Below are 25,408 nucleotides of genomic sequence, written 5' to 3'. Positions count from 1 at the left end.
GTTAACATTCTTCGACCAAGTTGTCCAACCCCCCAAAAAGAGGACATTCAGAAACTGTTCCGAAACGTATATAAATTTCCACCGTAATTCAGTTTGAGAAAAATCATGCGTAAGTAAGACATGATCAGGGCACAATATCATAGAGCTGCTGAAGCAGAAAAGTTGCTTAGCAATTGTCTGCTTAGCAGAAATCAGCAGGGTACCAATCACAAATTGTACACATGGGATGAGAAATTGGCTGGTAACCTTTACCGATAAGCATCATTTTGTTGCTGTTCTACCTTTTGTGTTCTGGCAGCTTTATGAAACTAAGTCCTGGTGTCAAGTTGTAAAGGACTCTCTTTCTTGTGAGATTGACAGTTAAATAGTTATTTTTTATGTGTGATAAATTGCTTGCTGTTGATACTTCTGTTTAAAAACATTGATACTCAGAATTAGAAAACTTCCTCTAAAAGAGGTTTCTTAGAGACCAAACTTGTCCATATATCTACACCTTTTTGCACCTGGACTTGCTTAGTTTTTGTATTATTATTTTTCTCTCCAGTGTAAAGACTAGAATTAAAACTCGGAACAAAATGTAACCCAACACAAAAGTTAAAAACCAAAGATCAGCTTTTCAAAGAAAGTATCAAAGGTCGTTGTCTTTTTGGCCTACTTATCATTTGCACACGGTGTATCTTTTTTACAAGTGAGAACATTCTTGTTGAACCCTGTGCCATTGTAGTGCAGTTTAGGTAATGTCAAGGTATACGGTACAAGCTCACTTACATTCACTTAAGAGTTACGACAACTTATGTCATGCATGTGTTATTTCTGCTACAAAGGAATCAACTTAAAATGCTGACTACTGGGCCCAATTTCAAGGTTCTGCTTACCACCGAAGTCTGCTCTTATGATCACCATTCTCTGCTTACTGTGCAAGCGCCGAATTTCTGCGCCAGTTGTGTAAGCTGAACTTTTACTTAAAAAAATTAAAATAAAGAAACATGCGAAGAACGCCTAGTACACATGTGCACAAGCAAAAATTCCCTTCTAACCCGTGAAATATGTTTGATGTAAGCAGGGAATTCTCTGCTTTTTTAAGCGATGATTATTTGCTTACGGTAAGCAGAGCCTTGAAATTGGGGCCGTGATCTTACAGGACTCTGAAACTGTTTTCTTTGGTAGAAATTTTCAACTCATTTATCAGTGGTTTACCTTTGTAGCAAGTGTATTTGCATTTTCTTTGCTTTATATAAATTGCGCTATTGTATTTAATTAATACCTGTATATGGAAAGAGAAAAAGACAAACTAAAAGAAATAATGACGATAGTCGTAAAAAAGAAAGTTTATAAACTAAAGATAAAGCTAAATTGTTACTAATGTCCTGTTATAAAAGTCAAAAGTTATGGCAATTTAGTGAAGAATCATCGAGTGATTGGTTTATTTCTTTCTTGTTGTATTTAGTGGTAGATTAAAGATGCAAAGTTAACATGTGATTTTTACAGGAATAAGCTAACATCCTTTTAGGTGTAAGGACTTCAGTTTAAAGTTGCATGTCATGGCCAAGAGTTCTAGCGCAGCAGACTCGAGCTCTGATGGCCGACTTATTAGAAAATGGGTTTGAATCCCTGTCGAAACACTTGTGTCCCTTGTTAAAATCAGTGGACACTATTGGTAATTACTCAAAATAATTATTAGCATAAAACCTTTCTTGGTAACGAGGTTGATAGTATAAAACATTGTGAGAAACGGCTCCCTCTGAAGTAATGTAGTATTTGATAAAAGAAGTTATTTTCCACAAATTTGATTTCGCGACCTCAGATTTAAAATTGGATGTCTCGAAATCAACATCTGAAAGCGCTCAACTGCGTGTGCAAGGGTGTTTTTTTCTTTCATTATTATCTCGCAACTTCGACGACCGTTTGAGCTTAAATTTTCACAGGTCTGTTATATGTTGAGATACACCAAGTGTGAAGGCTAGTCTTTGACATTTACCAAAAGTGTCCAGTATCTTTAAAAGACACTTGGAACTACACTTGCTTCTCATCACCCAGGATTGAGTGAATGGGTACTTGCGATGTACTTGTTGCTGTAAATGATAAGATTGCTCTTGCTCTTTTTAAAAGAGCTTGAACAAAACTACTCCTCGCTATATTTCTACTTGACTGTAACATTACACTCCTCCACGATTTCTTCAGTCCACACTTGACATCACTCGCTTGAATGTTCCCCGAGCAAACAAAGTTCTAGGTCAACAAGCTTTCAGTGAAGCTGGGCCAATGATTTGGAACAATCTTCCAACTTTCATTAGGGAATCTGTTACTTCATCTATATTCCGTAAAGCTCTAAAGATTCACCTTTTCCCATGTTAATTACTTTTTAGGGCTATGATCTTGTTGGAAAAGTGACTCGACAATTGTAATTGTTATATTTTGTTATGTTAGTAATAACCCTTATGCATAATCCAACCATCTGTGCTTTGAAAAAAAAGGTAGTGGAGCGGAGACGGATTATCCAACTCGAACCTCCAAGAAAAGTCAGTGTCAAAGATATTTATATTGCAATGTATCCATAGAAGATTTATTTGAAATTCTCTTTTGTGACCACAACTTCAATATAAATGTATACAACTTGGCTAGGGTAGAAAATAAGGACATTAAGTACTTTTCAATTTGACATTTCAAATACTTGAAGATTGCAACATTATTTTAACAACAATTTATACTGTGCCAAACTAAAAAATAAGGACATTTACATTTCAATTTGATACTCTATGATTTTCACACAGACCAATTGTTAGCCCCTTGAGGCTTTGTTGACCAGATCCATGTGGAGTGCATGTAATAATTATGTCTCCCAATTATTCAAGAAAATTACACAATTTAAGTCAATATGAAGTGACAAGAAGTTTAAACAACTGAGAAACTTAAGCTTTGTGTACCACAGATGTGCCTGTTACAGACCAAAGGCCAATTTCATAGCCCTGCTTAACCTTAAGAAAATTTTCATGCTTACTGTAGCAGAAAAAATTGCTAAGGTGCAAGCGTATTTCACAGGTTAGCAGAAGAACTGGGCGGCCATATTGCGCGTTTACCATGGATTTGCATTGTGACGTCGTATTTTTTTGTGCGGTAAGCACCGGAAGGTTAGTATGCCTTTCTTGTGCTTATGGTTTGCCGCGCTATGAAATTGAAATCGCACAGTAAGCATAAAAACGGCCGCTAAGCAGAGTTATGAAATTGGGCCCTGTGGTTATTCCTCCTCAAAGCAGCTTGATATAATTGACCGATCCACTAAGCTCCGCCCCATTGCGTATTGACCAATCACAACGCAACGAAGGTCCGACAAATAAGGTCCGACATGTGTGCGCGTATCTTGGCATTGGAGAGCCCCACGTGTTCTTGCTCACACGTGCGACGTGGGCGGAGCCTACTGGATCGGTCTATTGAATTCCTGCAGAATTGATTTTCTGCACTAAATATTTCAGAGTAAAAAGCTCCGGTGTTTCCGATCATCATCTGAGTATGGGTTCAAGAGCCAGTTGTTGCACTTGTGTCCTTGAGCAAGATACTTTACCATTATTGCTTTGCCCTGCAGATGGGGATGAAGCCTAGGTCCTATAAACTAGGATTGCTAGTGCAAGTAAAAGAACCCAGAAAACTTATCGTGGAAAAGTAAAGGTTAACCCTTGGTTACCCGTAAAGCATTGTGACAGGAAAGTTATATGGAAGGTACTCTAAACATCTCATGAAATGTTTAACATTTCATTATAAACCCAACTCAAATAAGATTGTAAATATTCTCTTAATAATCTGAAACATTTTCTTAAATAGAAAAATAGAAAATCTTTTTTACTAATATTGTACCCATAATAAGATTCAGGAAGTGTACATGATACACTTAAACAATTTCATAGACGGTGCATGATTTTGTTCGCTGGTAGGCGTAGTCATTTTGCAACGATGACTTGACCCGCGATGAATGATGCTCCGGGGTCAAGGGTCACAGGGGATGACACATGACCGGCTTCAACACACAGCATCTTGGGGTATTCATCGTCCCCAAAGTCCCCCATTGCCTTGGCTTTCTCCTCCCATGGGTTCCAAACAACTAGAAACAAATCAAGCAAAGCAATCAGAAGTTGTGAACATGGTCAGTTTTGTTGACTCGAGTATATCACACGTCAGTTTATGGAGAACCAAAATACTACTCCTCGAGATGCAAACTGCTATTGCCCTCTTCGGAAACGAGCGGGTATCTCTGTCCAACCATTTTAGCTTTAGTTTTGTTAGACATTACACTGAACTGAACTGAACTGAATGGGTAGAAATTGCTTACCAGTGTCTGGCAAATTGGTTTTCTTTATGATGACAGTTTTACCCGTAGTGACATTGTGGACAATGTGACCTGATGGAGTGTCCATGTACACCCTGAAAAAATATACAAAATTAAAACAGAGTTTTTAAATAACAATGGACACTTATACTGAAGGTGTCTGCCATTTTCAACACTCATGACACAAAATTACTCCGGTCACAGGGCCTTCTTAAATTTCATTCCTTAAATCATCTCAACTCTCTTAGGGTCCCTGGTTTTGTGAAGGTCCCCAGTTTGAAAGTGTGTACAAAACCAATGGGAGCTATTGCCAAAAAGTCAAGAGTACAAACAAAAGAGAAACAGTAGGAGGTCACCAATAGACCCCTTGCATAATGTGAAACGCTACACTGAAGCGCAAGATTTCTAACACAAAGAACAGCTATTGTCCAATCATTTGCCTTCTTTTACCCCAGTGTGGGTCTTTTGACCCCAGTGTGGGTGCTTTTTGAGCGTGACATGCAAGGGTGTTGCAGGTGTTTACGCACTTGGGTGATTTTGGGGACACAAAATTATACTGTGGGCTGGGTTGCCACAGATCCAGTGCAAAATCGAATGTGGAATTTTGGTAAATTTTCTAGGCAGGCATTCATCCCTCCCAAACCCCTATGGTTCTGCATAACTCACCTATCGTAATTCTCTGACAAGCTGACCAACTCTCTATCTTCAGTGAAAGTCTGTCCATCCCTCACCTTCACAGATGAGAAAACAAATAAAATTAACAAAACTGCAACAATCTGGTTAGGATTTGGGGTAGCACCATCTGTAAATCTCTGTTGAGTAGTGTTGGTTCTGAAAAGAACCAGTGGTTGACAACTGATTGTTTTTCTCTAGTAGAAGTGTCGTGTCGGTTATGAGCACCAAATTCAAACTCTGGTATTTCTGATCAGCAGATTGTGGGTTCGAATCCCCCAGTCATGACACTTGTGTTCTTAAGCAAGACACTTATCAATTGCTTCGTCCTTCGGATGGGACGTGAAGCCGTTGGTCCCATGTGTTGTATAACTCATGTAAAAGAATCGAAAAGAGAAGGGTTCGCCCCGGTGTTCCTGGCTGTGGCTGCTGTATGTGCCATAGCACCTTGTAAACCCTTATAAAATGCTAAAAAATTGGGTCTCAGAATTCATCACTGTAATAACCTATCTTTCTGAAAGTTTGTATATACTCAGCGCCTTGAGTACTTTGTTTGGTAGATACGTGCGCTATATAAGACTTCGATATTATTTAGTATTCTCTGATTTTCTTTCTCCTGAAGACCATCAGAGCATACCGATCATCACTACTCAAAAGAGATTTACTTCCACCATGCAAAGTTTCAAATTCTGCTTAAAAACTGCAACAATAAACATTGTGCGAAAGGAAACAAAAGCTGTAGAAACCAAAGTGTTTTTGTTTCCTTACCTTATCAACATACTTGAGTCCCTTCAGACCACTGACAGTTGTCTTTGTGACATCACTAACACTGAGATAGGTATGTAACAAGGCTGTGAAACTAAATGGGTCTTCACCTAATGGGATCAAAATGATAAAACAAAAATCATAAAGCCCGGTTCATACTTCCTGCGAATGCGAATGCAAAGCGAATTTGACGGAATTTGACAACACAACCCTCCTTTCACAGCGATATTCGCAAGTGAGTTGAGCAGAGTTGAACTGCTGCGAATTTTTCGTTGCGAATTTGTGACGTCTACATTCGTATCGCATTCGCATTCGCAGGAAGTATGAACCGGGCTTTAACTCAGTCAAATTCAAATGAAAGTAGTTGAAAGAAATCTTGTTTTTGACATACTTAAAAAAAGAATCTAGACAAACTTTTACTCGAATATAGAATAAAGATTGTTTATGAAAAAAAAGATAAATTTAAATAAAAAAGTGTACTATGAAGACCGAGAACAAAAAAGAAAAGGGAAACCCAAAAGGCCTCCATAAGGGAATTCTAAAGACTTGGGCGCTCCACAAGGAATTGGGTCTACGAGAGGTTGTTAATACAGAGACAAAGGACAAAACAAAATGTCTCCACAGTGATGCACAAAATAGAATGTGTGATATAGTTACCTGTGTTGTTCACAACAAAATCACTGACAAACTCTGTTTCCTTCAGTGTTAGGGTGTAAGTCACCTTGAACCTGAATTCAAAAGAAAGAAGAGCTATAATGACTGAAGTTCATATTTTTATGGAACACCTACTTTAAAGGCAGTGGGCACTATTTTGTAATTACTCAAAATAGTTATTAGCATAAAACCTTTCTTGGTATAAATGAGTAATGGGGAGAGGTTGATAGTAGAAAAAAAAATGTAAGAAATGGCTCCCTCTGAAGTAATGTAGTTTTCAAGGAAGAAGTAATTCTCCACGAATTTGATTTCGAGACTTTAGATTTAGAATTTGAGGTCTCGAAATCAAGCATCTGAAAGCACACAACTTCGTGTGACAAGGGTGTTTTTTCTTTCATTTGTATCTCGCAACTTCGATGACCGATTGAGCTCAAATTTTCACAGGTTTGTTATTTTATGCATGTTGAAATACACCAACTGTGAAGACTAGTCTTTGGCAATTACCAATAGTGTCCAGTGTCTTTAAAAGTGGCCACAATACACAACTCAGTGAAGTTGAGTCCATACATAACTCACCCATGGTTCCACATCTTTCTTGTTTCCTCATTGTCATTGAGTGTAAACACAGCACACACATCACCACCACTCAATGTCTGCAGCAGAAATTTTTTAAGCATTAGTATGAGAACTAAAACAGTATTGTCACAGGAAATGCTTTTTTTGTAGCCTTGCACTGTTAAATTAAGTACCAGACTTTAAAAAAGCTATGGCCCTTGAGCCAAAGATCTTTAGCAGGAGTGATATTTGGTCCTTGGGAAAAAAGGAGGAGCATTTCATTGTGTACAAGGACTGACCCACGTGCACACATGGTCAAGGCTCTAAAAGACTTTTCAGGCTAATTACAATTTCTCTGATTTGTCCAAAGGCATAAGTTGTTAATCAGACTAAAGTAGGACAAATATCATGCCTACTTATGACAGAATTTTGTACACAGGTCAGAGAGTATATATACTCTGACCTGTGTACAAAATTCTGTGCTTGTATCACCAAAGGCACAACCCCAGCACCTTCCTGCCTAGCTCCACAAATAGTGCCCAATACGCTGGACTTCCTCCGCTTCTTTTGTCCAGCCTATTGAGCACTATTTACGGGGCTACTTCCAGCTGTTACTAAGAAAACCAATGATGGGTATAAGCATTAAAAATGTTTGAATGATTCCAAGAAGTTGTCTCTTACTTTTGGTTCTTGTTCCATGGTCCATGTTGTAATTCTTGCAAAGCCGTGTTGAGGTCCAAGGTCCCATGGTCCAAATTGAGCTGAAATTGTGATTTTTACAAAAACAGTTAAAATAACTTCTGTAAACATGGTGACAAATTGTTCATAAACTTGTAAGGGAACTTTGTGAACATTCCTTTAAGACCGTATTTTTTACTGCAGAGAATATTGCTGAGCATTTTTTCCTGCAAAGCAGAGATTAGCAGGATGCCAGTAACAAATTGTACTCAATATGCTTAGCTACTTTTTTGCATAAGCAAAATAATTGGTCTCTGGTTTTGGTGGTGTGAACTAAAAAACCCCACCCCCTCTCCTTTTAATGGCCTAATGTTCAAACACTCCTTTTGGTAACAAGTTTCCCTTCCCATTTGGGGGAGCAAGCCCTTGGCTGGGTCTCTAGTCTACCCACTCCCCCCACCCCCCAAGAGCATTTATGTATCAACTTGTTGACGGGTGCTTAAAGAAACTTACGGAAACACACAGGTATGCCTCCTCGGATGGCTTTCTTGTTGTTGAATAAAGAGTTCTTGCTGCAAAAAAACACAATAATAAATAACGTTTCCAAGAAAAACAGAAATAATGTCAATAAGGGAAAGTGGCATTTCATTTAATAATATAATACTCTGTCTGCGTCTTGTTCTTTCTTTTTATAGCAACAAAATAAAATAATTACCTAACAAATAAAATTTCAGATCCGTTACATTTCCATGAAACCACAGTCGCACCTGTAACAAAACAGACAACACAATGAAATAAGTATTTAGCTTCAAATTGATTGTCAACTTTTAGCATTCTGTGTTGGTGTGTGGACTGTGGGTGGGCGTGCCAGTGTACGGTTGAGTTGGGACCAATCGGCAACTTTTTTTCAGGTCAACCTTATTGCTCCATGCTCTGCTGGACTGTATGGATCCGGAACGCTGTAAAATTATCAGCTTACCAAACAAATGAACTGTCAAGCTTGTATCTGTGCTCCTCTCTAGTACCACACGGTCAGCCGACATTCTGATTTTATGGTCAGCTACCTGGCTGGCAAAGTAAAAACGCAATTTTTGCTTGATCACCCTTCCTCCTTGACTTAGCAGACGATAGCCGGAAACTGAAAGGTAAACAAACACATACACTTAATCCTTCGCAGACGTAACCTCCATCAGCCGATAACGGGGGAACGAGCAAACATGCACGTCAGTGTGAAACGAGTGGTCGAGGTTAAACAAATAAATAAATACAAGTAGCGCCCTCATTTGCCCACTAGAGACCGATCTACTGAATGTGAGTGCCAAACTTATTATTCGTACGTCAACGAGCGTCACCGCGTCATGAGTGTTTTCAAACACGTTGGTGTGCCAGCCAGTACCGTCATATATTTTCGACCCCCAAGTTCATCATGCTGAAAGTAAAGTTTCCTGGCGTAAGTGACGCTCAATTGTTTATAAAATGATAAACTTATTGTTCATAGATTACTTGTGCATTAGCTGCATGATTACATAAACGATTAAAATTTGATTCAAATGAGTCAAAGAAACAGCCAACCTCGAAAGTCAGTCATGCGTGCCAGCATTCTCTTTCAGTCACCAGATAGATCACGTGATGTGGTTTCTATTTGGGATTCCAAGGCGTATAAAATATTTAAAATATAAGTGAAAATAAACATTGTTTTTCTCTTTTCTTTGATTAACTGCAAACTGATGTAATTAGTTCTAATATTATAAACGTGTAAACAGTGAGATGTTTTTTTTCTCCTGAAACCAAATGTGAAATATGTCTAACACTGTAACAAACAGAATGTTATGAAAATGTTCTTGTGCTGGGCGGGGGCGGGAGATAGGTGCGATAACATAACCCTCCTTTGCCGTCGGGAGGAGGTAACAGTATCGCAACTACTACTAGTAGTACAGGGGGAGGGGGGATGTTTACTCCTACAGACTATGAATGAGGTTCGTTTCCGCTATTGAATCCACGGTTGTGGAGGCGATAGCAGAACGAACCTGAAAGTACTGATGCCCTGTGATAATCTTAGGATTCTAATCAAATAGCCATATAACATCAATTAAATGAGCTTTTTATTCCACATTTGATTTGTTTTTAATGGCAACTATTTTCTTTTTCTTTTACAGATGGCGGTGGCCAGTAAAGGGAAGGAAACTTACCGAAAGTATTCACCAGATAATTTGGACAAAGCGTTAGCGGCTGTAACTGGTGAGGGTTTCTCTATCAAAAAAGCTTCAAGAATTTATGCTGTTCCATATTCTACTCTGTATGATAGAGCCAATGGAAGAATAAAAAAGTTGCAATGCACTAAGTCGGGACCCGATCCCCTGTTGAGCGTGGAAGAGGAACAGACACTAGTAACATACATTGAGTTAATGGCTTCCTTTGGCTATGAGTACAGCCGTACTGAAGTAACATCACTTGCTACTGACTTGGCTGTCCGCCATGGACTGAAAAAGAAGTCCGATAAGCCCCTCTCACTGCAGTGGTTTTATAGCTTCATGAAACGCTGGCCAGAGCTCAAGGTAAAGAAACCTAAATCTCTCGAGATAATGCGAACTAAAGCCACCTCTCTTGAGACGGTCAATAAATACTTTGACGAACTGGAGCATATTCTAGAGAAACATAACCTAGTAGATCGACCACAGGCCATCTACATTGTTGATGAGAAGAGCATCACTGAGTACCATAAACCTCCATCATGTATTGTACTACCCTCACATCAAGCAACGCCTCCAGAAGATACCATGGATGAATCAACCACTACAACAGTAATTGGATGTGGGAATGCTGTTGGCATGGCCGTACCCCCATTTTTCATATTCAAGGGACCCCGTATGCGAAAGGAATTCTTGAAAGGTTGTACTACCGGTACTGCAGGGGCGGCCAGCGACTCCGGCAAGTCTAGCTCAGACACTTTTAAGAGATACCTTGACCACTTCAGCAAATACCGCGTTCCTGCAACACCAGAAAACCCTATCTTGGTATTGTATGACGAACATAAGTGTAATGTTTCGCTATCGCTAATTCAATGGGCACGGGAGGAGAGAAACATCATCCTTTTTGTACTTCCGGCATACACTTCGCATATTCTTCAGCCCATGGACGTTGGATGTTTTGGACCGTTTGAAAACATCCTTAATGATTTGCGGAAAAAAGCACCACCTGGTGTTGCCAAACACTCCCCGTTGTGTGCGTTAGCTTGCAAGGCATATACATCTGCATTCACGCCAAGTAACTTGCACGAATCCTTCAGACGGAGTGGCATCTACCCAGTTGACCGATGTTCTGTGGAACAATCCAGCTTCCGCACTCCAACCAAAGGTACTTCTTCCACGTCGGTCATGCCAGAACCGACAGCTGTGACAGCTGAAGATGCCGCTGACATGCACCAACTTTTTCAAGAAGGCTGAAGCGTTGCTGACAGAGAACCCTAAACAGACAAAGAACACTGAACTCGTTCTCACAACATTCTGGTAGTCTTGGTGCAAGACGTTGCTACATGTATTCACATTATCACTCAACTATCGCGATCCCCTGCTCGCACTCTCCTCGCTGCGCACATAACGATCATTTTGCACCAAGACTACATTTTTTCATTTAATAAAGAGTAAGACACAGGTAGTTTTAGACAATATTAGGAAAATCTGGAGAAAGAAACCAAGATGATCAGTCACCAGGGTCCATTTTTATGGTTATTACCACCAAATTCTGCACTTGCGATCACCATTCTCCGCTTAATGTGCAAGCGCCGCATTTCTGTGCTAGCTGTGTAACTGTAAGCATAGAATGTCTAAGTAACAAGGAGTACGCAGTCGCACAAGCTTAAATTCCTAGCTTAACCCTTCCCTGCTTCCTTAAGCGCTGATTCTTCGCTTTCGGTAAGCATGCAGAGCCATGAAGTTGGGCCGCGGTGTTCACAAAAACAAAGTACTTCTGGGACAAGCCATCAGAACAGAAAACCAAGATGCAACCTGCATAACTACATGACATTTACTTCTTTGCCTTGCACAGTGCACATTGTTGAATTAAAAAGTTACTGTGTGTTGCAAGAAACCCCCCACTCCAAATAAGTGTAAAGGGTGGCTGCAGTGTTTTTTTAAATAATTTAAACGATTAAACATGACTTTTTAAACCTGGAATATTTTTTATTATTTTTTATTAAATGCGCAAGTATTTTAAAAAATGGTTTTCAAGAGATAGGGGAACCCACCCCGCCCCTTAAAGGGAGCCTTCATTTGCATAAACGTGACGTCATGTCGGTAACCCGAGCTGTCGGGCCCCCTGGCTGTGTGCATATAGAGACGTGTGCACTGTGTGGCCTGGTACCTAGGCGCATGTAGTTAGGGACCAGACTCTTTTTTGCCGACGATATGTTTGAATTCCCGACGTGACGTCGATGGTAGGGGGGCGGTAACATTCCACAAAAGAGGGGGCATGACTTATTTGCTAATTACGCAAGTGAGATATGTCGGGGGAAAAAACAAAACACATGTTCAATACATATATCAGAAATAAATGACAGCAAAATTAACTGTTTTTTTTAATTCACTGCAGCAGCCCTTTAAATTTATGTAAATAATACAAAATTATCACCAGAGAGGCTCATAACAAGTACATTAATAAAGGCAACTACAGAATTGGTAAAATAAAACTTGTCTAAGATCACAGATTTACATAATACTTACACATTCTTAGGATGATGATAGTAGATAACATCCCTCGAAATATTTCTGTTTAAAGTGTAATGTTTGATGAGAAATAAATAAAACTTTCCTAGCGTTTTATTAAAACAAAAAATTGAATCAAATTTATTTTCAGAAGTTCATGAAAAAAACCAGCTGAACAACTTTTGAGATGAACCCCTTTCTTCATTTGTAAATGTAAGATGTTCAATGACCTGTGTTGTATTTTACCTGCCAGAAAAGCCCTAGCAAGGTCACTTTTAGGTCTTTTAAGAAGCGCCATCCAAGATCCCTGACTCTGTTCAAAATAGCTTTCCAAAGAGTCAATTCAATTCATTGCAAGAAATAAAACCTGTCATTTTATAGAAATTGATTTTCATCAAATTGATTGTTTAGAAGAAAGTGGTTAGGCCTACATCTCAAAACTCATTTAGTTGTTAATTGTATTAACTTTTCAATTAATGTAGAAATTATGACGCAATTATGTGAAAAATGTCCCTCATGCAGTGAAGTCATCTCAACTCTGCCACAGAAAGGTTTTCAGGGGATCAAGCAAGGTAGAGCTCATTTTGGCCCTTGGCCCAATTTCACAAACCTGTTTAGCAGAAACCAATTCTTGACCAATTCTTTGCTAAGCAAAATTGAGTGGGGAACCAGTCAGAACAATGTGTTAACTTACTGTTATTTTGGCTGGCTGGTAACCTGTTTCTGTTAAGCAATACTTTTCTTTGCTTGGAAAGTTTTTGTGCTGTACATGAAATTGGGCCCTTGTTGGGTCTTTTACACAATGGAACAATGGACCCCACAAGATAATTCTTTGTTCAACCTTGACACCATAAGGGAATTCTCTACTAGAAAGCGGAATAATAAAAAGAACATAATAGCAGAACCCCCCACCCCCCTCCCCGCCCCACAACAAACCGGCTTTGACGGTCGTTTGCGGTATTTGACCAAAACTTTGATTGACTCTAGCACGAATATTGGTGTTTTGAACGCTGTTGAAAAGTCGTTTGTATTTTTACTTGTGTCTAAAAGAATTGGAAATGGGCATTGAAGAAAAATCCTGCAGACGTTAATGAACAAGCCGACAAAAACAGTGGGAGTTTCCATAATGCATACTCATGAGTCTTTGGTTCTCATCGATCAAACGTCCGAATCTCACTCTAAGTAATGAGCATACCTGGCAATTTATTTGGTGAGTTTTTGTGATGAAAATTTTGATGTTTAAAAAGGTCAAACGACCTTCAAAACTTTAACTCCAGAAGTTCTCCTCATCTTATCTTTTCCCTTTTTTAAATTTATTTGAACATGTTGAGTACAGACTCACTCATTGTAGGTGAGGATAAGTTGCACTGTCAGACACTCCAGGAGTGTTACTACTATTAACCATATTTGTCCCTCCTCCATGTATTGTAAATGTAACTAAACAAAGGGGATACCAGGGATAAGTTTTCATGGTTTTGTTTACGGGGTCTTTGTATTTGTTTGTTTGATTGTTATAAACAAAGGGGATAAGTTTACCAGGTCTTTGCATTTGGCTGAGTGTAGTTCATTAGTACAACAGGACACCAGCCGGCTTTTTATACTTCCCGTCTGACGAAAACATGCTGAAGGACGAAGCAAGAATGGTTTATTTTATGTGTCTTGTTTATTTAAGGCCGCAAGTGTCAAGACTATGTTTTAACGTTCCTGAACTTAACTGTCTGACTGTTGGGTATTGTTATTCATATTTTTGTTTTGTTTATACTTTTATTTCATGAATTTGCAACCATGATTAAATGTCTGTTGATGGTTTTACTCGACCCAGTTGTATTGAACTAGACCCAGTTGGAGCACGGTACCCTGTTTAAAATATTTAAAATTAAATGTTGACATCTGCGGTCATGTATCTGTTAAGTGTGTAATAAGCAGTGTTTGAACCTGGAAGGATTCAAACACAGTCTGGAGCCTAATAATGTCATTCAATGACAATGTCATTCAATGACAAGCAATGCATGACTAGGACTGGAGCCAGACGAGCAGATCTGAGTCGAGTGTTTCAATTTTTACATTAACACAGATGTCCTCAAACTTTTAATGAGCCCTCATCCCGAAGCCCAATAATTAATTTCGCTTGTGGTTGAGTAATGCGTTGTTATTGGACATTTCTTTCCCCCTTCATTTTATCCTTGCACCACAGCCCTGTGACACTTCACCAACATGTCCTCGAACATGTCTATGAAGTTGAAATGGATGGAACATCTAAATGCATCGTGGGTGACAGAGGATTGGGGTCTAGTAGCTAGTAGAGAGGGTACCCTTGAGCTTTATGACCGCCTTGTCACAAACAAGGAGGTTATCAGTGCGCCACGCCCCAGTCTGCACCTCCAAGGACCCCAGTTGCCCGACTATGAAAGGGAGCCACCCTCGCCTGAGGAGCAGGAGCACTTCTTGGAAGCCCTCCTTTCCAATCAGCTCAACCTCGCCCGCACAGTATGCTCAGAGTCCCCATTCGCCTCCGCCCTTCAGAAACGGCTGGCTGTCCTGCGCCGCATCTTCCACGCCATCTCCAGCAAGTTCCACGACAAGGAGAAGGTCAAGCAGCAGCTGCGGCTTCAGCAGGCCCATGCCGGGACAGTCGATGAGAAAACCACCATGAAGCAGGTTACCTTCGGCACAGACGCCTTGGTTGAGATGGGTGTCCGCACTGGACTTAGTCTTCTCTTCGCCCTCCTAAGGCAGAACTGGATGCAAACCGTTCCCGCAGGGAACCCTAGCATCTGTAACGATGTTCTTCAGACAGCGATGAGCGTCTTGGATTCTCTACCGCCGTTGTCGCTCGCTAATGAGAGTAAGATACCATGTCTTGGTACTGAATGCTTGAAACAGGTGACAATGTTTCTGAAATCGGCAACGATGCCCAACTCCGGTGCTGACCAAAACGGCAAGCAGCTTGCATGTCAGCTTGTCTTGGGTCTAGCTGCCCAAAGAGGGTCTCTTCAACATCTTCTTGACTGGGTAGAAATGGCTCTCGGCTCCTCGGCAGCTGCCAGCAGTAGCATCTCCCGAGTGGGTACAGTCGAAGGAGATGAGATGCGAAACTACAGTGTCATCTCTTTTGATTTTTTCTCCAATGTTTTGGGTCAGATGCGTAGAGCCACTGTAAGTAAATCTCTGATTTTATTGAAAATTCTGAGCTGCCGTTCTAGATCCAAGGTTCAAAGCTTCTCCTTGGAAGGCTTAAAGACTGACCTACTGACTGACCAACCTGAATGACTTGACCGACCAGTCAGTGGTTACCAACCAACCTGTCAGGTCGTTATGACCAGTCAGGTCATTAGCGACCTGAGAGACCTGACAGACAAAACCAACCTGACCGACATCAACATGACCAACCTGTAGGATTTGAAACTTTGCATGGTGGAAGTAAGATATAGAAAAGTTTGCGGTAACACCATGTAATAACAATCTCTCAATGAGTTGGGGTGGTTCTGAAAAGAACCGTTGGATTAACTCGACGTTTCGATCAGTATGCTCTGATCGTCTTCTGGAGAATGCTGGACTCTGATGCTGCATGCTGCTTAAGTACTGGGCGGTGGATCAGCGGTGATGCATGATGGCGGGAAATAGAGGCGGGAAGTGAACTCGATGATGCGTGGTGAAACCTGTTGTGGAGCCTAGGGTGGTGTGTGGGGGGTGTGTGCTCACTGAACCGTGTCAGTAGGAACAAGCACAGGGGATAGTGAGGGTGTGGGGCCTAGGTGACTGAGGGTATAGATGACCCAAAGCAGTCTAAAGGAGGGGGAGGGGGGACTTCGATAAATCCGCCAAGGACAAGAAGGACCCCTCCACCCGTGCCGGAGTCTATCGCATTCCATGCGAATGTGGTAAGGTTTATGTCGGGGAAACCGGGCGTAACCTTCCCACTAGACTTAAGGAACACCGAGCACACGGAAGGAGGGGGGACTTCGATAAATCCGCCATCGTCAAGCATTCCCACATCACTGACCACCGAGTGAACTGGGAAGCAGCAGAAATCATCGCTCCAATCCAGGCGTGGCACCCTAGACGCATCAGAGAGGCCATAGAGATCCACAAGCATGACACCGTACCCCAGGACATCGGCTTCCACATCAGCGACATCTGGCTCCCCCTTCTCCCGACCAATGGATCTTCTATATCCACGGTCACCCCCTAGGCCCCAACCATTAGACTGCTTTGGGTCATCTATACCCTCAGTCACCTAGGCCCCACACCCTCACTATCCCCTGTGCTTGTTCCTACTGACACGGTTCAGTGAGCACACACCCCCCACACACCACCCTAGGCTCCACAACAGGTTTCACCACGCATCATCGAGTTCACTTCCCGCCTCTATTTCCCGCCTTCATGCATCACCGCTGATCCACCGCCCAGTACTTAAGCAGCATGCAGCATCAGAGTCCAGCATTCTCCAGAAGACGATCAGAGCATACTGATCGAAACGTCGAGTTAATCCAATGGTTCTTTTCAGAACCACCCCAACTCATTGAGAGATTGTTATTACATGGTGTTACCGCAAACTTTTCTATATATGACCAACCTGATCGATCTGACCAACTTCACTTGACTGACCTGACCGTCCTGACCGTTATCAACCTAACCTCACTGACCTGACAAATCTAACTGACCTGATCGACCTGACTGACCTGAATGAATGACCTGATCAAGCTGACCTGACCGACATAGCCGACCTGAACAAACTGACCAACCTGGGTGACCTGACCGACTTAGCTGACCTGACCAATCAGACACTGCAATTATGTGTCTTGTGAACACACATGTATTCATAGACTTGCAAAACCTCTCTTACTTAATTAAAACTGTAAATTTACAAATATTTTCACGAGAAGGTTATTACTGTCCTCATGACAATTAACAGTAACTGATCATATCTTGATATTTTACTCACAGGGTTCATCATCTGACAGAGGGACAGTGCTATCTGAGCTGAAACAACACGATGGCCATTGCCCCTTGTACCAAGCTGCGCTGTGTCTTATTGAGGAAGTAAGACTTTATATTGTACTATTTAGGCCTGTTATGTCTTGAACTAATCAACTCTTGCATTAAAAACCTAAATGTGTTGATAATACACACAAAAATATCCTACAAACAGACCTCACAATGATATTTCCAGGCCTGATACTTCACAGAGGCAGCAAAGGCAATTGCCTCCATGGCCCTTGGTCATCATTGCCTTGGTGCCCTTGAAATGCTCCAGTAGAAACTTACAATTTCCTCATAGGGTGCCTTTTACCAAGGAGAAAATGCCTTGGTGCCCTTGCCCTTTCAAAAACGAAGCATACAGGACATGTATTTCCAATTCTAAGTTATTTATTTCCTCTTTGATGAACCTTTTAGGTATCTCGCCTTGCCATGGAGTACGCCCGCACCTGCGTCTGCCCCAGCGAGAGGCGACTCAACAATATCAGCGTCTCTGAAAACAGCGAGGTGTACGTGTGGGGAAGTAACAGCAGCCACCAGCTAGCAGAGGGGAGCCAGGAGAAGATCATCCAGCCCAAGTTGACCGGATTGTTTGCTCAAAGTCAACAGGTGTGTAGGGCACAATGTCAAAGAGCTACTTAGAGCAATCGCACAACATCGGTAAACAGTATTGTCCAAAGGCCCACACTTCTTGTATCACAACTTATATATAAAATAACAAACCTGTGAAAATTAAGGCTCAATCGGTCATTGGAGTTGGGAGAAAGTAACGGTAAAACCCATCCTTGTTTCGCACGTTTCGCCGTGTCACGACATGTGTTTAAAATAAATCTGTTATTCTCGATATCGAGAATTGATACTTGTTTTAATGTTGTCTCAAAAAGTAAAGCATTCCATGGAATAATATTTCAAGGGAAGTCTCTCACCGTTACCTTCTGTAAACCCTGTAAGTTTTTTGTAATTCTGTGAACTTTTAATTTTTGTTTTGTTCAGAAAGTGTCCTATGGCTTTAAGCAGAAAGTTTTGCAAAGTCCAATTACAGTCGACTAATGTTAAAACAAGGTCGCTGGGACTGGCCAAATTATCTCTTTGTAACAGGAGTTATAAGAGGACAGCAAAACAAAGAAACACAAAGTAGAAATGAGATTTGGGACTTTAGAATGTTCTCTTCATATTAAAGCAGAACCTCTTCTTAACAGTGCTCTTTATATCAAGAGCCGACTGTGTTCATCTTTTTTGCATTTATCAGAAAAAAAATAGCAAATATCAGTGGAGGCATCTATGTGAATTGGGCGTGGCTTACAATTTAATTGCCTCCACTTATGAATGGGATACTGTGATGCACAATTTCGAAAACATTTGAAACGCTGATTATTATTAGTATTCCCAATTCGTCTTGCTACTCTCCAGGTTGAGGCCGGCCAATACTGCACCTTTGTCATATCAGCGGATGGTACCGTTAGAGCCTGTGGGAAGGGGAGTTATGGCAGGCTGGGCCTCGGCGATTCCAACAACCAGACGCAGCTCAAGAAACTCAACTTTGACAGTCACGTCATCTCAAGGATTTCATCATCAAAGGTAAAAAAATTCTCCCTGATTCTGCAGAAAGTTTCCAGAAAATAGACCAATTTGTTCATGGTCTGATGAACAAATTAGACCATCTATCCGATTATTGAAACTTGTTCCCTACTTACGTTGATTGTTGTACAAAATCTCCCTGATTTGTTGCCTATGTTGGCAAAAATGGGAAGACCAGATTGTTGGGCACACACATCCCCTGCCTCCTCTAAAAATTTACAAATAAAGAAATAAAACAAGGAAAACAAATAATAATAATAATAATAATAGTCATGATTATATTAAAGAAAAAAATCCTGTATGATTGGTTGTCACAACTAAAGATATTTGTGTTCAACTTTAAACTTCTTGTACAATTGCATAAAATGTATGTTCCAGTACATTAACTTGCTATTTTGCAAATGGTTTTGCTTTGTATTTTAAAGCCTGCATAAATTATTTTCCTATTCCCTGACGGCAACCCCACCCCAAATTGTTAAGATATGCCTCTGGATAAAAATTTTAAGGCTTCCTTCTTATTTTTTACAATAACTGAACAATATTTATGTGTGAACGATAAACGTTTTCATCTCTATAATTTTGTTTTTATGCCCAGGGTTCAGACGGACACACTCTTGCCTTGACCTCTGAGGGTCAGATCTTCAGCTGGGGTGACGGAGACTACGGAAAGCTCGGCCACGGCAACACGTCAACGCAGAAGTACCCCAAGGTGATTCCAGGCATCCTCACCAGCAAGGTTGTAGTGTGCGTGTCGGCGGGGTACCGGCACAGCGCCTGCGTCACGGAGGACGGGCAGCTGTTTACGTGGGGAGAAGGGGATTATGGGAGATTGGGTAAGCTTTTAATTGTTACTGTTATTATATATTTCTGGTAATGAATCCAAGGGTTCCTCAGAAGTGAACTTAATCACTGTAGCTCGCAAGCCTGAAGAAACCTGTAAATATAGGTGCTTGCTATGTGAACCAGAAACACAGGGGTAAACCCCTACTCTTCCATGATAAGGTTTTTTTAACATGCACTACCAATCCGTACAGGGGACCTAAAGTTTAATGTCCAATCAGAAGGACAAAGCAACCCACACTCTGCTGATCGGAAACACCAGGGCCCAATTTCATAGAGCTGCTTAGCACAAAAATTGCTTAGCATGAAATTTCTTCCTTGATAAAAACAGGATTACCAACCAAATTTCCATTTGTTGCATTTTGCTTGTTACTAGTATTTAGCTGTTCTTTGCTTATCCTGAAAATCACATGGTCAGTCCGGTCAGAAGTTGAAACACATACATATATCGTGCCTAGACACTTAGGTACCAATGCCAAGTGAAAATACTCTTTTCAAAATACCAAGTCAACTGTTTTCACCTGGCATATTATTTTTTTCTGTCGCAGGTCATGGAGACAGTAACAGTCGCAACGTGCCCACTCTAGTCAAAGACATCAGTAGCGTTGGGCAAGTGGTCTGTGGCAGCTCACACACTATAGCCATCTCTCAAGACGGAAGGACGGTGTGGTCATTTGGAGGTGGTGATAACGGTAAGCGATGAACAATTTGAGAAAGTCTTCCTGGTGAATAAAGAATGCTGTGTTTTTCTCCGTCTTAAATTAGTTGTTCTTTGTGATCTACTTCTGTTCCCCAAAGCTCATTTATAACGCTCTGGGTTATCAAAACGGAACAAATTAAAACCCGTTGTTATTTTTCTGATTTTTTTGGCAGGTAAACTGGGGCATGGTGACACAAACCGGGTGTATAAATCAAAGATTATTGAAGCTCTGATTGGTCTAGTCATACGCAAAATAGCATGTGGCAGCCAATCATCATTGGCTCTCACATCAACAGGGCAGGTAGGTCATTTTTCCTTTCTCTAAAAACCTATTCAGAACTTTATAAAAATGGCATTTTATAACTGGTAACTATGGACTAGAAAATTATAATATTGACTGCTTTGGGTTATGTTGTTAAATTTTCACAAAACTCGGGGAAAGTCTACAGTGTTTAATACACACATTGGTGTAAGGTTAAAACAAAAAAATATTCTCTATTCCGGATGCAGATTTAACATCTAATGAACATCAAGCTCTTTGGCAATTTTGGTGTTCTAGTTGGTAAGACATTAGCTCAAGAATTGCAAAGTTCTTAAGTTCGAATCCCACCCCAGTAATTTCTGGCCTATCACATCTCTGCTCATTGTCAGGTATATTGAGTATACAGTGCTTACACACATTTGCATAAGGGTAAAACCAAATAATATACTAATATTTAGGTGTTTTTCTCTATAAATCTCTGCAGGTGTTTGCCTGGGGTCATGGTGCTTGCCTTGGGTGTGGGTCGGCAGAGACCACTGCTGTCCGACCAAAACTTGTTGAAGATCTTCAGAATACTCGAGTGGTGGACATTGCATGTGGTGACAGTCACTGCATTGCACTCAGTCACGGTGAGGCCAACAGATAATGAGTCACAAACATAGAGATGTAAAACACCACCAGGGCCAAGTTTCATTGTTCTGTTATTGCCAAATTCTGCGCTTACGATCAATATTCTCTGATTGCACAGCAAGCGCGTAATTGCCACTCCAGCTGTGCTCCTCTGTTTGACATGTATTGATATTTTCTTCCAATAGACAACGAGGTGTACGCTTGGGGCAACAATGCCATGGGGCAGTGCGGGCAGGGCCATACCACAAGCCCAGTGCTAAGACCCAAGAAAGTACTCGGTCTTGAAGGTATCACCTTGCACCAAATATCAGCTGGAACGTCACACAGTATCGCTTGGACTGCATTGCCAACCGACAGGTAGGTTAAGACAGAGGGAAGCTAACCGCAAACTGGGGCTTCATCCCATTCCTAAGCAAACGAAAATACGTTGAGAGCCGTGCCAATCTAAAATGTCAGGCACTGCTTCAATCCCCTTACCCTTATCTACCATTTGTCCTTGCCCTATATTAAGACATAGGAATACAAGCTGCAAACTGGGGAGACAGTCCAGCGTGAGGAAACTTCAACTGCTTGCCTAATCCTGGTCCCCCGATATCCAACAAAAGGAACCATACGGTGTCTTTCTAAATAATGGCACTGCTGTCCAAATCCTCCAGTAGTCTAGTGGTAAGACATCTGCTCTAGAATGGCGAAGGTTGTAGGTTATAATCCGACCCGAGTAAGGTGGTCTATGCAAAGTTGTGAACAGCTTGACGAACCACAGACATTTACAGTACTAAATCTTTCTCTTGCAGGCAAGTGGTTGCATGGCATCGTCCATTCTGCGTAGATCTTCAAGAGGGAACGTTTTCTTATCTCAGGTCCTTCTTGGAGCATTACTGTGACAGGTTTGATCATCCAAGTCCACCTCTGCCTTTCCCAACATCAAGGTATGTCCGTCAATTTCTCATCTTTGTCCTCAATTTTTCTCATTTTTGAAGTTAACTATACTGACTGTGCCACTGCTCTCATCACAAATCTTCCCTTGTTAACCCATCCAGTAGCATATTTATTTTGAAGTTCTTTTGATGGTATACAAGTGCATACATGGTATCGTAAACTTGAGTGTGATCACTGGCCATACGGCAAGTACAGGTTGTGTGGCTTCTTAGTTATACCCCGGATCTGAGGTATTGACATAATAGGCAGTCCACCAACATTAGGGCTAGATGGCTCAGTTGGTAGAGCGCTGGCACGTTAATCTGGAAGTCGCAGTTTCAAATCCCCACTAAGTCAATTTTTTTTTTCTTCTACCGAAAACTCTTTTTTAAACATTCGAATTCTTACTATTCTAGGGAGCACCAGCATTTTGTGTTACTGTGCCTGAAGCTGCTCTGTACACATCTACAGTTGGCTCTGGCAGGGGGACTAGCCAGTAGCATCCTGGGCAGTCAAGCAAGGCCCCTTAGGCACTTATTGTTTCGTCTCATGGACTCAAAGACCCCCAGTTCCGTCCAGAAGGTAAGACCTATACAAAATGTTCTATTACTGGACTTTTTTTTTCACTTGTAGTGTTTTGGGTTGAATTGAATCAAGCAAGAAGGGCATTTTTATAAACTTGTCCGATTCAAAAAATGGTTTTACCAAGAAATGCACTCTTGGCGGGGCTGAAAGTTTACACTGGACTGCAGGCCCGAGGCCAGTGAATTTTTTTCAGGTCAGCAAACTCGTGCCAGGACAATGAATCAGATAAATATCTTACGATTCTGTTGAATATCGAAAGATATTAAATACGAAAGACGAATGAGATAAAGCCTCCCTTATTGCCCATTATATGGTAAACTGTGTAGATAGTTTTTCTCGTTTTAATTTTGGTCTTGTAAAAGATTTTCTGATCCATTAAATTTATTTACCCACAAGCATCTTATGGCATTTCCCCCAAATTGGAGCCCTGAATGTTCAGAGAGATTGTTGTTAGACGGTAACCTATACCATTGTATTCTAACTATAGGCTGTGAGTGAAACACTTTCCATTGGTGCCCCGCTGTTGCTTCCACCGTTGAGGGAACGCATGGAGCTACTACAATCTCTACTACCTCAGGGGCCAGATCGCTGGGACAGTCTGTCAAAGGGACAGGTAGAAACAAATCTTAATCTCTTTCAGCCTCTAGGCAAATCTGGTAGCTATCCTTGACTCTGCAGAAAGTTCCCCTGAAAATAAATAAATCTTTCCATGTTCTGGTGAAGAAATTTGGAAATCTCCCTGAATATGGAAACTTTTTCCCTGTTTTGTTGAATGTAATTCTAAATATCAGGCATGATTTTCTAGTCTGATTTCCAATTGTTCTGCTCTTGGAAAAAATCTTTAAAAAATTGTCATTAAATAGCCTGAAATGTCTATTCAAGCTTACACCATGTGAACATATAGGTCAGCCCTTTTGTACTTAATAAAATGTTCCTACTTTTTTCAAGGACCAAATATCATGCCTACAGTATACACCTAAACCAAACAGAGCACTCAAAAAAAGAGTCCAATTGACGTCATTCTGCACCTCTCTCTCCTTCCCCCGTTACAGAGGATGCAGCTTGGCATCATCCTGACTAGCCTCCAGGAGAACCTCCACGTTGCCTCCCTTCTAGGGTTCACATCCCCCTTGGACTGGGAACCAGAACCCGAGACCTCTGACCCTTCAACCTTGACCCTAGCACCCAGTCAGGACATGCATCTTGCCGAAGTGTTGATGAAGACACTGTTGCGAAACCTTGGCTACCATACTGTAAGTCTTTATACATGTTTTCAATTTTAGTCTTAATGTTCATCTTACATATTTATCTATCTTTTTCTGTGTAGAAGTCGTTTCTGATATTTTACACTCTATAGGCAAAGCCACACAAGGTAATTTACAGGTAATTTCTCTCTACATTCGCATACTTCGGCAAACTTCAGAGCTGCCAAATCTCCCTGATTCTGCAGAAAGTTCCCTGAAAATAAACCAATCTTTCCATATTCTGATGAACAAACTTGAAGTTATTCCTGATTATGGAAACTTGTTCCTCATAACTTGAATGTAATTTAAATATCTCCCTGATTGTTGTACAAAATTACCCTGATTGGCAGCTCTTTAATTCCTGTGATAACGCGATTTATGCAAACTGCCTGTTTTTCGACTGAGGAGGAGTCCAGGAGGGTTATTCAACATTCAAGGCCTGGCTTTCGTTAATGGCTGTATCTAAACCCACAGTATCTTAAGATCTTTGTTTGCTACTTGTTATTTTTTTGTTACAGGAACAAGCTTTTGGAGAGCTAGAGAAGAATAGCGATAAGACCCAGACGTCCATGGCCTGCGATGACGGGGCTCCCCCGGCGCATCTACGAGAGCTACTCTCATCTCTTCAGAAGCACCTTGTTTCTTATTGTTATGTCAACGCTGAAGATGAGGTTAGTATAAACTAGCATCCAATGCCAGAAAAATCCATGCACCCAATGTTAGCCTAAAAGGTATGGTAATTTGTGGCAGTCTGTGGTACATAAGAAAAATAACACAGGAGACTGTGAAGATTGAGTTAACAGTACACAAGCCACTTTTGCTTGAAGATTGGATATGGGATCAGAAGCGCTATATTTTTCCGTATTCCACTCGCGCTTGTGTGATAACTTATAATATGTGTGTTGGATGATTAATATTTGTGCAATTTATGACAGATTTCAGTTAGTGTGGGACTTCTACACAAGCATCTGAACCTTCTTCTTCCCCACGCTGTGGAGGTTCTACAGAGGTCCATCAAGCTGCTACAACAGAGTGGGGGTCTGGCTACTCAGGCTGTACGCAATAAACTTAGAGGTGAGACAATCTGCCGGTCAAGACCAATTTTTGTTTACAGTAGCTAGAGAAGTTTCAATGCAAAATTTTTGAGAAATCTGTTGCTTTATATTCTACTACTGTGGAGTCTATTTTGGATTTTCGGGAGACTTCTCAGTTCTGAAAAGAACTGTCCTGCCTGGGAGGAGGTAGAAAAAATCGACTGGGACTTTTTTTTTTTTTTTTTTTTTTTTTTTGGTAACTGCTTTTGTCTTTGGTTGACGTTGATACTGTGAA

General features: G+C 41.0%; 3 protein-coding genes across 5 annotated transcripts in view; 2 read left to right on the top strand and 1 right to left on the bottom strand.

Annotated features, from left to right (window-relative positions):
- Positions 1 to 3,356: 3,356 nt before the first annotated feature.
- On the bottom strand, positions 3,357 to 8,847 carry LOC117296143 (putative glucose-6-phosphate 1-epimerase). Its single transcript, XM_033779021.1, has 10 exons — positions 8,622 to 8,847; positions 8,358 to 8,409; positions 8,156 to 8,214; positions 7,646 to 7,725; positions 6,986 to 7,062; positions 6,413 to 6,483; positions 5,759 to 5,865; positions 4,985 to 5,049; positions 4,322 to 4,413; positions 3,357 to 4,093 (listed from the first exon to the last, which is right to left on the bottom strand). Exons 1-10 carry the CDS (start codon positions 8,683 to 8,685, stop codon positions 3,933 to 3,935), a joined length of 828 nt encoding a protein of 275 aa, XP_033634912.1. The 5' UTR covers positions 8,686 to 8,847; the 3' UTR covers positions 3,357 to 3,932.
- Positions 8,848 to 8,965: 118 nt separating this feature from the next.
- LOC117295274 lies at positions 8,966 to 11,825 on the top strand. Its single transcript, XM_033777830.1, has 2 exons — positions 8,966 to 9,092; positions 9,799 to 11,825. Exons 1-2 carry the CDS (start codon positions 9,069 to 9,071, stop codon positions 11,083 to 11,085), a joined length of 1,311 nt encoding a protein of 436 aa, XP_033633721.1. The 5' UTR covers positions 8,966 to 9,068; the 3' UTR covers positions 11,086 to 11,825.
- Positions 11,826 to 13,376: 1,551 nt separating this feature from the next.
- The window catches only part of LOC117295332 (probable E3 ubiquitin-protein ligase HERC1), a 58,903-nt gene continuing 46,871 nt past the window's right edge, over positions 13,377 to 25,408 (top strand). For all 3 annotated transcript variants that reach the window (XM_033777917.1, XM_033777916.1, XM_033777915.1), the window contains exons 1-16: positions 13,377 to 13,552; positions 14,537 to 15,498; positions 17,290 to 17,385; positions 17,740 to 17,931; positions 18,733 to 18,900; positions 19,496 to 19,733; positions 20,289 to 20,432; positions 20,614 to 20,741; positions 21,187 to 21,331; positions 21,518 to 21,689; positions 22,127 to 22,261; positions 22,667 to 22,832; positions 23,323 to 23,448; positions 23,888 to 24,088; positions 24,598 to 24,750; positions 25,015 to 25,153. In XM_033777917.1, coding sequence (XP_033633808.1) covers positions 14,557 to 15,498; positions 17,290 to 17,385; positions 17,740 to 17,931; positions 18,733 to 18,900; positions 19,496 to 19,733; positions 20,289 to 20,432; positions 20,614 to 20,741; positions 21,187 to 21,331; positions 21,518 to 21,689; positions 22,127 to 22,261; positions 22,667 to 22,832; positions 23,323 to 23,448; positions 23,888 to 24,088; positions 24,598 to 24,750; positions 25,015 to 25,153 — 3,145 coding nt within the window. In that variant the 5' untranslated portion in view covers positions 13,377 to 13,552; positions 14,537 to 14,556. The remainder of the gene's footprint in view (positions 13,553 to 14,536; positions 15,499 to 17,289; positions 17,386 to 17,739; positions 17,932 to 18,732; positions 18,901 to 19,495; positions 19,734 to 20,288; positions 20,433 to 20,613; positions 20,742 to 21,186; positions 21,332 to 21,517; positions 21,690 to 22,126; positions 22,262 to 22,666; positions 22,833 to 23,322; positions 23,449 to 23,887; positions 24,089 to 24,597; positions 24,751 to 25,014; positions 25,154 to 25,408) is intronic.

This window comes from Asterias rubens, chromosome 10, assembly GCF_902459465.1.
Source record: "Asterias rubens chromosome 10, eAstRub1.3, whole genome shotgun sequence".
In the NCBI taxonomy this organism is placed as follows: domain Eukaryota; kingdom Metazoa; phylum Echinodermata; class Asteroidea; order Forcipulatida; family Asteriidae; genus Asterias; species Asterias rubens.
This window is presented reverse-complemented; position numbering and strand designations above follow the sequence as displayed.

Excerpts from the sequence above, each read along its gene's own strand:
- LOC117296143 (XM_033779021.1), bottom strand. The coding sequence starts at position 8,685 with ATGTCGGCTGACCGTGTGGTACTAGAGAGGAGCACAGATACAAGCTTG. Across the intron at positions 6,484-6,985 it reads AGAAAGATGTGGAACCATGG|GTTCAAGGTGACTTACACCC; the intron begins GTGAGTTATGTA and ends TTTTGAATTCAG. Across the intron at positions 4,414-4,984 it reads TTGTCAGAGAATTACGATAG|GGTGTACATGGACACTCCAT; the intron begins GTGAGTTATGCA and ends ATATTTTTTCAG.
- LOC117295274 (XM_033777830.1), top strand. The coding sequence starts at position 9,069 with ATGCTGAAAGTAAAGTTTCCTGGC. Across the intron at positions 9,093-9,798 it reads TGAAAGTAAAGTTTCCTGGC|ATGGCGGTGGCCAGTAAAGG; the intron begins GTAAGTGACGCT and ends TTTCTTTTACAG.